Here is a 12,500-nt window from a genome sequence, read left to right as displayed (position 1 = left end):
TGTTTTTATTTTTTTAATAGACCAATAAGAAATATAATTCCAAACCGCTCTGCCCGAAAAACAGCACATTTTCATTTTTTTCCCCCTCGCCACTCCGATCACTCCCACGTCTGCAATTCTCCCTTTAACAGGCTTGGGGCTCTGACAGAGAGAGACAGTTTGTGTATCTCAAGAATCCTCAAACTGCATGAAATGGGGCTGTAGAGGTTTGTTCTGAATCGTTGTTGTCTCACTGATGGGGTGCGTGAGGAGCAGGGTTTGGGGGGACTCGTTATGTAATTACTACCTAGATTACTGTTATGAGTAACAGAGTAAAATAACGCCAAGCTCCCTCTGACAGTGAAACTGAGATTTTATTTTTAACGCAAAGTAAAATGGTTGAGCAAAATCCAGATGTTCACAGCGTTTCTTTATACGGTATTACCGGAAGTGAATACAAGGGGCTCTTTTTAAATAAAAAAGGTTAAATAAAAAAAAGTATGCACAAAACAATTCTGGGCATCAGGGATTTTCATCCAGGAGGGGATTGATAATCTCTAGTGTGGGTACCAGTCTTTTTAAGCTAACATTTCACTCCTTGCCACTCTATGTCGTCGCCAAAGAGACTTGCCTTTTCGTCAATCTCAACGTTCAATTATGCAGCTGGATTTATGGCGGACTTGCTCATTGGTTGTTGGAAACAACATTAGTATTTTCCATGACAACATGTGGAGCCTCAATTAGAATTATAACAAAGTCAAAAACACTTAGCAACCAGATACCGATGTGTTCTGAGGAGAGAAAAAGTGATATTTCCAATATTTGGATAATCGTTGTGATTGGAAGATAGCCTTGAGTTATCGAATCAGGATCAACTCCTCCTTCCTCCTGTTCATTAACGATATAATTTGCATATTTGAAGATGGTATAATGTCCAGTCTCTGTCAAAGACAAGGAGTGGAATATTATCTGTAGAGACTAGAACGTCTCTGCTGTAACCAGGAAGACAAGGAGTGGAATATTATCTGTAGAGACTAGAACATCTCTGCTGTAACCAGGAAGACAAGGAGTGGAATATTATCTGTAGAGACTAGAACGTCTCTGCTGTAACCAGGAAGACAAGGAGTGGAATGTTATCTGTAGAGACTAGAACGTCTCTGCTGTAACCAGGAAGACAAGGAGTGGAATATTATCTGTAGAGACTAGAACGTCTCTGCTGTAACCAGGAAGACAAGGAGTGGAATGTTATCTGTAGAGACTAGAACGTCTCTGCTGTAACCAGGAAGACAAGGAGTGGAATATTATCTGTAGAGACTAGAACGTCTCTGCTGTAACCAGGAAGACAAGGAGTGGAATGTTATCTGTAGAGACTAGAACGTCTCTGCTGTAACCAGGAAGACAAGGAGTGGAATATTATCTGTAGAGACTAGAACATCTCTGCTGTAACCAGGAAGACAAGGAGTGGAATATTATCTGTAGAGACTAGAACGTCTCTGCTGTAACCAAGAAGACAAGGAGTGGAATGTTATCTGTAGAGACTAGAACGTCTCTGCTGTAACCAGGAAGACAAGGAGTGGAATATTATCTGTAGAGACTAGAACGTCTCTGCTGTAACCAGGAAGACAAGGAGTGGAATGTTATCTGTAGAGACTAGAACGTCTCTGCTGTAACCAGGAAGACAAGGAGTGGAATGTTATCTGTAGAGACTAGAACGTCTCTGCTGTAACCAGGAAGACAAGGAGTGGAATGTTATCTGTAGAGACTAGAATGTCTCTGCTGTAACCAGGAAGACAAGGAGTGGAATATTATCTGTAGAGACTAGAACATCTCTGCTGTAACCAGGAAGACAAGGAGTGGAATGTTATCTGTAGAGACTAGAACGTCTCTGCTGTAACCAGGAAGACAAGGAGTGGAATATTATCTGTAGAGACTAGAACGTCTCTGCTGTAACCAGGAAGACAAGGAGTGGAATGTTATCTGTAGAGACTAGAACGTCTCTGCTGTAACCAAGAAGCTTGATGTTGACATCTAGCCACTTAATTAGCAAGTTGGCAAACCAAATGCAAAGATGGTGCCCTAAGCTAGATATAATTTATTTGACACTTCTTAGATTTGTTATAGTCGTAATATGTTGTGTAGCACGCAAGGAATATATATTTATTTTACAGTGTTCAAAATCATACCAAAGGTATTTTGAAATTCCTTGGTTTACGGTATAAACGATATATTGCCCAAGCCTACAAATGAATATAACTTGTAATATAGCGTGTTACTTTTCACACAAAGTAATATTGTAAAGTGTATACTGTACCAGTCAAAAAGTTTAGACACACCTACCCATTCAAGGGTTTTTCTTAATTTTTTATATTTTCTACATTGTAGAATAATAGTGAAGACATTAAAACTATGAAATAACATGTATGGAATCAAAAAATGTGTTATTAAACAAATCAAAATATACTTTAAATTTGAGTTTCTTCAAAGTAGCCACCCTTTGCCTTGATGACAGCTTTGCACACTCTTAGCATCCTCTCAACCAGCTTCATGAGGTAGTCACCTGGAATGTATTTCAATTAACAGGTGTGCCTTGTTAAAAGTTAATTTGTGGAATTTCTTTCCTTCTTAATGCATTTGAGCCAATCAGTTGTGTTGTGACATGGTAGGGGTGGTATACAGAAGATAGCCCTATTTGGTAAAATACTAAGTCCATATTATGCCAAGAAAAGCTCAAATAAGCAACGAGAAACGACAGTCGCAAAAACCATCAAGTGCTATGATGAAACTGGCTCTCATGAGGACCGCCACAGTGAAGGAAGACCCAGAGTTACCTCTGCTGCAGAAGATAAGTTCATTAGAGTTAACTGCCCCTCAGATTGCAGCCCAAATAAATGCTTCACAGAGTTCAATTAACAGACATCTCAACATCAACTGTTCAGAGGAGACTCCGTGAATCAGGCCTTCATGGTTGAATTGCTGCAAAGAAACCACTACTAAAGGACATCGATAAGAAGAAGAGACTTGCTTGAGCCAAGAAAACCGAGCAATGGACATTAGACCGGTGGAAATCTGTCCTTTGAGCTGATGAGTCCAAATTTGAGATTTTTAGTTCCAACCGCCATGTTTTTGTGAGACGCAGAGTAGGTGAACGGATGATATCCACATGGGTGGTTCCCACCGTGAAGCATGGAGGAGGTGGTATGATGTTTTGGGGGTGCTTTGCTGGTGACACCCTCCATGATTTATTTAGAATTCAAGGCACACTTAACCAGCATGGCTACCACAGTATTCTGCAGCAATACGCCATCCCATCTGGTTTGCGCTTAGTGGGACTATCATTTGTTTTTCAGCAGGACAATGACCCAAAACACACCTCCAGGCTGTTTAAGGGCTATTTGGCCAAGAAGGAGAGTGATGGAGTGCTGCATCAGATGACCCGGCCTCCACAATCACCCGACCTCAACCCAATTGAGATTAGTTTGGGATGAGTTGGACCGCAGAGTGAAGGAAAAGCAGCCAACAAGTGCTCAGCATATGTGGGAACTCCTTCAAGACTGTTGAAAAAGCATTCCTCATGAAGCTGGTTGAGAGAATGCCAAGAGTTTGCAAAGCTGTCATTGAGGCAAAGGGTGACTACTTTGAAGAATCTCAAATATAAAATATATTTTGATTTGTATAACACTTTTTTGGGGGGGGAGGGGTTACTATATGATTCCATATGTGTTATTTCATAGTTTTGATGTCTTCACTTTTATTCTACAATGTAGAAAATAGTAAAAAATAAAGAAAAACCATTGAATGAGTGTTTTTTTTTTTAAACTTTTGACTGCTATTGTATATGTTATTTATATTTTTCAAGTAACTGATCCCAACACTGAAGAGGAGTAGATCTAATACCCACTAAAACCTCAACCCTGGTCTCGGGTCAGTTACATTCAATTCTGTCAATTCAGGAAATAAACAGAAATTCCAGAATTGTAATATAAGTGGTACAACCGTGTGAACACAGTCCAGGACCAGCCTCTCCAGACCATTTCAGAGCCTAGTACATGTGTGGTCAGTGAACTAACTACTCTGTAAATAAATACACCATTGATACTGTACTATAATGGTGATATCAAAGCCTAACTATTTGAGATCATATTTTTTTTTTTACATTTTTTTGGGGTGGAGTGTTATGCTAAAGCGATCTCCATCAGGTTTGTTTTTGGGGAACGCTAGGCTAATGCTAAGCTAATACTAATTGTATCCTTTTAACATTGTGTGTGTGCGCAGTGTGGCGTCTGCCATAACGTCAGACCTTCCCGATCGCTACGAACGCCTGACCTCTGTCTCCAGCTCAGTGGACTTTGAGCAGAGAGACAACGTAAGTACTACTTCCTGGTTTTACCGGGGTCATGGGGTGTGGAGCGACTACGCTAGGGCAGCGGTTTCCAACCTTGTCAGTTCCGGAGAGGACCACCATCGAGGAGTCACAAACTATTTGCATTGTGAAAAGTAACGTGACATTTCTTGTACCATTAATACTGCCAACTGTTGCTATTTTTTTTAAAGGAAAGAAAAATACATAATTTGAAAATATATTTGTGGACCACCTGCCGTAGCCAACTGCAGACCGCAGACCCACTGCACTTGGACGAAATTACAACACAAAAACATGTTTGAGAAAGTGCTTGTAATAAATTACTTCATATTGTCAGTAGAGCGTGTACAATTACTGTGTAACCGACAGTTGGGGATGGAAACCGGCATGAGAATGAAATACCCGTTTAACGTGTGTATATTATTTATTATATATATATATATATATATATATATAGTCAAACGAACAGCTGACTGAATGGCCACAATGCAGCAGCTGCACACACAGAAATATAATGAATAGAACAGGCTTGGAAACCTCTAACCCTGGCAATTTCACTGGTAAACTCATGGGTCCACTCCCAATGGCCGCCTGGTATTGTGATGCGATCATTTCCACGGTAATGTAGAATGTTCATTCAAATGATGTTCACTGATGTGGCACACGCAATGGAATGTTGAGTTTAATCAACCAATCACAGCACGTATTTTACTTAGTTCTTTGCTCCTATAGGTTCACTTGCCATGGCGGCCAGTCCACCCATTATGCCATCATTGACTTGAATGGGGGGGAGAGACGCCCGTTCTATTCGTTCTATTTCTATGGCAGCACATGCGGTCATGAGCGGAGGAGAAAATATGCGTTTACATTTTTTGTTTTGTTTTACTATTTGGTATTTTATTAGGATCCTCATTAGCTGTTGCAGAAGTAGCAGCGACTCCTGGGGGGTCCACGTTATTCCAATATATATATTTGTTTTATAACCTTTATTCAACTAGGAAAGTCAGTTAAGGACAAATTCTTGTTTTCAATGATGCCCTAGGAACAGTGGGTTAACTGCCTTGTTCAGGGGCAGAATGACAGATTTTTACCTTGTCAGCTCAGTGATTTGATCTTGCAACCTTTTCGGTTACTAGTCCAACGCTCTAACCACTAGGCTACCTGACGCCCCAGATCTAATCTAACCTACGGCAGACCTAACCTAACCTACGGCAGACCTAACCTAACCTACGGCAGACCTAACCTGACCTACGGCAGACCTAACCTGACCTACGGCAGACCTAACCTGACCTACGGCAGACCTAACCTGACCTACGGCAGACCTAACCTGACCTACGGCAGACCTAACCTGATCTTCGGCAGACCTAACCTGATCTTCGGCAGACCTAACCTGACCTTCGGCAGACCTAACCTGACCTTCGGCAGACCTAACCTGACCTACGGCAGACCTAACCTGACCTACGGCAGACATAACCTGACCTTCTGCAGACCTAACCTGACCTTCTGCAGATCTAACCTGACCTTCTGCAGATCTAACCTGACCTACGGCAGACCTAACCTGACCTACGGCAGACCTAACCTGACCTTCGGCAGACCTAACCTGACCTTCGGCAGACCTAACCTGACCTTCGGCAGACCTAACCTGACCTACGGCAGACCTAACCTGACCTACGGCAGACCTAACCTGACCTTCTGCAGATCTAACCTGACCTTCTGCAGATCTAACCTGACCTTCTGCAGATCTAACCTGACCTTCTGCAGATCTAACCTGACCTACGGCAGATCTAACCTGACCTTCTGCAGATCTAACCTGACCTACGGCAGATCTGTTCTAACCTATTGCAGATTTAATAAATCTAATCTGTGACACATCTAACCTCATCTAATCTACAGCTGGTCTAACCTAATTGACGGCAGATCTAACCTAATCTCTTCTCTCTCTAGGGCTTCTGCTCCTGGTTAACAGCCATCTTCCGCATAAAGTGAGTCTCCCATAAAGTTGTGTGCGTGCGTGTGCGTGTGTGTGTGTGAGAACGACCGATAATCAGCTGAGCTAATATATCGGGCTGATATTGTCCATCAGCCTTTGATAGTCTCTTTTCTTAGCAAAACTGCTGCTCTGCCAGCCACCACTCACTGAGGAATGTCTAGCTGCGAAAATCAGCAGCAAGCTAGCTCATTCTCCAACCGAAAGATGCAGTATTGAGAAACAGATTCATTGACACAGTGATCAAAATCGATCTATTAATTTAGTGTAATTCACTACTAATACGGCTTGTGTGGACGTGCCCGGACCTGCGTGCAATAAGCAAGCTAGCTAGCTAGCTAGCTAAACAGACAGCTATGTGGACCTGTTAGCAAAGATTACGATAACAAACCCTTTCATCTGCGGTGTTAGGTAGCTAGCTATATTAGCTAATATGCTAACTAGCTGCCTAGATAAACATATCAGTTAGGAGCTAATGACCAATGTAGCTGATAGTCAGATTAGATGATAGGAGAAATGGGAGAAAGCGTTTTTAAAACGCAATAAGTTTAGCTAGCTAAGAATCTCCCTGGATGTTTATGGACCAAGAAAGCTGTAGATCGGTGTGAGTTTACACATCTCAAACGACGGAAAGATTTGCGTCATTCAGACAGAATTTAAAAAAAAAAAATGATTTCCTATCCTCACTCTTCATGTTAGATATTATGTACATTTATGGTTTGGTAGCATATGTCATTGCCATTTGAGCTAGTTATCATAGTATTAGCAGTAAACAGTAGCAAGTGAAAGGGAGCGGAGTTGCAGCCTCACACGATCCAATCACAGCAGTAGGATACAAGTTACAACCCGCCCATTTATTGACAGATAGCTGAACTAGCCAATTGAGTTGTTTGGAATTTCGTCCTGACAGTTGAACAATTTTTTTTATCTTCTTCCCATCACGGAAAATTACAAATACTATACTGAACAAAAACAGAATCACAACAAGCAACAATTTGAAAAAAGATTTTACAGAGTTACAGTTAATTAAAGGAAATCAGTCAATTTATTATTTATAAATTAAGGCCCGTAATCTATGGATTTCACATGACTGGGAATACAGATATACATCTGTTGGTCACTGATACCTTAAATAAAAAGGTAGGGATGTGGATCAGAAAACCAGTCAGTATCTGGTGTGACCACCGTTTGCCTCATGCAGCGCGACACATCTCCTTCACATAGAGTTGATCAGGCTGTTGATTGTGACCTGTGGAATGTTGTCCCACTCCTCTTCAATGGCTGTGTGAAGTTGCAGGATATTGGAACTAGAACATACTGTTGTACACGTCGATCCAGAGCATCCCAAACATGCTCAATGGGTGACATGTCTGGTGAGTATGCAGGCCAATGGAAGAACTGGGACGTTTTCAGCTTCCAGGAATTGTGTCCAGATCCTTGTGACATGGGGCCGTGCATCGTCATGCTGAAACATGAGGTGATGGAGGAGGATGAACGGCACGACAACGGGGCCTCAGGATCTCGTAACTATCTTTGTGCATTTAAAATTGCCATCGATAAAATCAATTGTGTTCATTATCCGATGCCTGCCCGTACCATAACCCACCGCCACCATGGTGCACTCTTGTTTACAACATTGACATCAGCAAACTGCTCGCCCACACGACGCCATACACACGGTCTGCTGCTGTGAGGCCGGTTGGACGTGCTGACAAATTCTCTAAAACAACCATGGAGGGGGCTTATGGTAGAGAAATTAACATTTAATTCTCTGGCAACAGCTCTGGTGGACTTTCCTGCAGTCAGCCAATTGCACGCTCCCTCAAAACTTGAGACATCTATGGTATTGTGTTGTTTGACAAAACTGCACATTTTAGAGTGGCCTTTTATTGTCCCCAACACAAGGTGCACCTGTGTAATGATCATGCTGTTTAATCAGCTTCTTGATATGCCACATCTGTCAGGTGGATGGATTATCTTGGCAAAGGAGAAATGCTCACTAACAAGGAAGTAAATAAATTTGTGCATCAAATTTGAAATAAATAAGCTTTTTGTGCGTATGGAACATTTCTGGGATCTTTAACTTCATCTCATGAAACACGGGACCAACATTTTACATGTTGCGTTTTATATTTTTTGTTCAGTGTAGTTCCCTTGATCACAAATCATTACGACCTATTTGCCCTGAATAGATGTTATTTTATATTCTCAAACTAACAGCAGTGAATATTTTAAAACCGCCATTGATTTGAAAATTTCTACGTTAATGCATGCATTGCTGTCTCTGGGAAATGTTGTCATCAACATTTACATATTGAATATCGGCCTAAAATATCATCCATCGGCCTCCTTGACCCCCAAAAATCATTATCGGCATCGGCCCTAAAAAAATCAATATCAGTCGTTCTCAAGTGTGTGTGTGTGTGTGTGTGTGTGTGTGTGTGTGTGTGTGTGGTGTGTGTGTGTGTGTGGTGTGTGTGGGGGGCAGCAAGAGTTAAAATGAGGTTGGAATTTAGTAATTTGTCTTTTGTGAGTTTAACTGGACCCTGGTTAGTATCTCTCTGACTGTGTTCTTGTATTAAATACTCTGTCTCAGTGACTTTCATGGTTAAATAAAGATTCCAAAAAATTAAATAAAATACATTCTCTCTGTCTCTCTGTCTCTGTTTGTCTCTCTGTCTCTGTTTGTCTCTCTCTGTCTGTCTCTCTCTGTCTCTGTCTCTCTCTGTCTCTCTGTGTTTCTGTCTCTCTCTCTGTGTTTCTGTCTCTCTCTCTGTGTGTCTCTGTCTGTCTGTCTCTCTCTCTGTGTGTCTCTGTCTGTCTGTCTCTCTCTGTCTCTCTGTGTTTCTGTCTCTCTCTCTGTGTGTCTCTGTCTGTCTCTGTCTGTCTTTCTCTGTCTCTGTGTTTCTGTCTCTCTCTGTGTTAATGTCTCTCTCTCTGTGTTTCTGTCTCTCTCTCTCTGTGTTTCTGTCTCTCTCTCTCTGTCTCTCTCTCTCTGTCTCTCTCTCTCTGTCTCTCTCTCTCTCTCTGTGTCTCTCTCTGTCTCTCTCTCTCTCTGTCTGTCTCTCTTTGTCTGTCTCTCTGTCTCTGTCTGTCTCTCTGTGTTTCTGTCTCTCTCCAGGGATGAGGAGATCAGGGAGAAGTGTGGGGAGGATGCAGTGCACTACCTCTCCTTCCAGAGGCACATCATTGGTCTGCTTGTGGTGGTGGGCGTGCTCTCAGTGGCCATCGTCCTGCCAGTCAACTTTTCAGGAAATCTATTGGGTGAGTGGGGTTTAGGGACGGGACTTCAGGAAAGACTTGAGTGACAAACACTGGGATGGTGGCCATGGCGACATCATAAATGGCGCCCCCCTCCATGTAGTGCACTTGTTTTGATCAGGGCCCTGTCGGTTTCCCTATGGGCCCTTGTCAAAGCGGTGCAGTGGCTAGAGAATAAGGGTGTCATTTGGGATGCATCCCTTGTAGTCATCAGGAGTCCTTCACTTCAGAAGTTGTTTAGTTCAGATTGGTTGGGTTTTTAGGACTTTTGATGGTTGTTGTTATAGATTTGAATTGTATTTATTTGAACTTCGGTGGTTCAAGGGGTTATATCGTTTTGTATTTTCCATCTACCAGCATTTCGCTACACTCGCATTAACATCTGCTAACCATGTGTATGTGACCAATAAAATTTGATTTGATCTTGTTGTCACGTGAACCATCAAAGTGGAGGAGGCAAACACAAGTGAGTCTTAGACTCCTGCCGTGTGGGCTCAGGACACTAGTCTATATCCTGTTTCCTGTAGTGAGACAGCTTGATGTACCAGGACACCCCCTGGACAGGACACTAGTCTATATCCTGTTACTGTAGTGAGATAGCTTGATGTACCAGGACACCCCCTGGACAGGACACTAGTCTATATCCTGTTTCCTGTAGTGAGACAGCTTGATGTACCAGGACACCCCCTGGACAGGACACTAGTCTATATCCTGTTTCCTGTAGTGAGACAGCTTGATGTACCAGGACACCCCCTGGACAGGACACTAGTCTATATCCTGTTACTGTAGTGAGATAGCTTGATGTACCAGGACACCCCCTGGACAGGACACTAGTCTATATCCTGTTTCCTGTAGTGAGACAGCTTGATGTACCAGGACACCCCTGGACAGGACACTAGTCTATATCCTGTTTCCTGTAGTGAGACAGCTTGATGTACCAGGACACCCCCTGGACAGGACACTAGTCTATCTCCTGTTTTCTGTAGTGAGACAGCTTGATGTACCAGGACACCCCCTGGACAGGACACTAGTCTATATCCTGTTTCCTGTAGTGAGGCAGCTTGATGTACCAGGACACCCCCTGGACAGGACACTAGTCTATATCCTGTTTCCTGTAGTGAGGCAGCTTGATGTACCAGGACACCCCCTGGACAGGACACTAGTCTATATCCTGTTTCCTGTAGTGAGGCAGCTTGATGTACCAGGACACCCCCTGGACAGGACACTAGTCTATATCCTGTTTCTGTAGTGAGACAGCTTGATGTACCAGGACACCCCCTAGACAGGACACTAGTCTATATCCTGTTTCTGTAGTGAGACAGCTTGATGTACCAGGACACCCCCTGGACAGGACACTAGTCTATCTCCTGTTTCTGTAGTGAGACAGCTTGATGTACCAGGACACCCCCTAGACAGGACACTAGTCTATATCCTGTTTCTGTAGTGAGACAGCTTGATGTACCAGGACACCCCCTGGACAGGACACTAGTCTATCTCCTGTTACTGTAGTGAGGCAGCTTGATGTACCAGGACACCCCCTGGACAGGACACTAGTCTATATCCTGTTTCCTGTAGTGAGACAGCTTGATGTACCAGGACACCCCCTGGACAGGACACTAGTCTATATCCTGTTTCCTGTAGTGAGGCAGCTTGATGTACCAGGACACCCCCTGGACAGGACACTAGTCTATATCCTGTTTCTGTAGTGAGACAGCTTGATGTACCAGGACACCCCCTAGACAGGACACTAGTCTATATCCTGTTTCTGTAGTGAGACAGCTTGATGTACCAGGACACCCCCTGGACAGGCTGCTGGTCTATCTTAGGGCCAATCCATCTCCTTTCATGCCAAGCAGAGAAGAATCGTGTTAGATTATAGACAAACCACCATTAATTACTATCAATGTTCTCCTGTGTAGAAAAAGCTGTGGTCATGCAGGGCAGATTGGACTGAATACATTTTAAATCTATTCTGTGTATCACATGAATTGAGTCAGCTCCTTGTGGATTAATTTCCTCACTTTCATATGAAAACCACCACAACCTCTTCTGAAGACAAAGATGCTGAAACCCACCCATAGAAATATAATGAACTAGAACGTACAGTACATTCCCATTCGATAACCCACCCATAGAAATATAATGAACTAGAACGTACAGTACATTCCCATTCGATAACCCACCCATAGAAATATAATGAACTAGAACGTACAGTACATTCCCATTCGATAACCCACCCATAGAAATATAATGAACTAGAACGTACAGTACATTCCCATTCGATAACCCACCCATAGAAATATAATGAACTAGAACGTACAGTACATTCCCATTCGATAACCCACCCATAGAAATATAATGAACTAGAACGTACAGTACATTCCCATTCGATAACCCACCCATAGAAATATAATGAACTAGAACGTACAGTACATTCCCATTCGATAACCCACCCATAGAAATATAATGAACTAGAACGTACAGTACATTCCCATTCGATAACCCACCCATAGAAATATAATGAACTAGAACGTACAGTACATTCCCATTCGATAACCCACCCATAGAAATATAATGAACTAGAACGTACAGTACATTCCCATTCGATAACCCACCCATAGAAATATAATGAACTAGAACGTACAGTACATTCCCATTCGATAACCCACCCATAGAAATATAATGAACTAGAACGTACAGTACATTCCCATTCGATAACCCACCCATAGAAATATAATGAACTAGAACGTACAGTACATTCCCATTCGATAACCCACCCATAGAAATATAATGAACTAGAACGTACAGTACATTCCCATTCAATAACCCACCCATAGAAATATAATGAACTAGAACGTACAGTACATTCCCATTCGATAACCCACCCATAGAAATATAATGAACTAGAACGTA

The 12,500-nt window shown here is 42.5% G+C and overlaps 1 protein-coding gene across 1 annotated transcript in view; it reads left to right on the top strand.

Annotated features, from left to right (window-relative positions):
* The window catches only part of LOC123731787 (CSC1-like protein 2), a gene marked incomplete at its 3' end in the record, with an annotated part of 25,224 nt that extends 15,634 nt beyond the window's left edge, over positions 1-9,590 (top strand). Inside the window, exons 4-6 of the mRNA XM_045711191.1 lie at positions 4,252-4,342; positions 6,284-6,321; positions 9,448-9,590. Of these exons, the coding sequence (XP_045567147.1) occupies positions 4,252-4,342; positions 6,284-6,321; positions 9,448-9,590 (272 nt within the window). The remainder of the gene's footprint in view (positions 1-4,251; positions 4,343-6,283; positions 6,322-9,447) is intronic.
* Between the last annotated feature and the right edge of the window lie 2,910 nt (positions 9,591-12,500).

Source organism: Salmo salar, unplaced genomic scaffold (assembly GCF_905237065.1).
Source record: "Salmo salar unplaced genomic scaffold, Ssal_v3.1, whole genome shotgun sequence".
Taxonomy (NCBI): domain Eukaryota; kingdom Metazoa; phylum Chordata; class Actinopteri; order Salmoniformes; family Salmonidae; genus Salmo; species Salmo salar.
The sequence above is the reverse complement of the archived record's forward strand: the minus strand, read 5'-3'. Positions and strand labels throughout refer to the sequence as shown.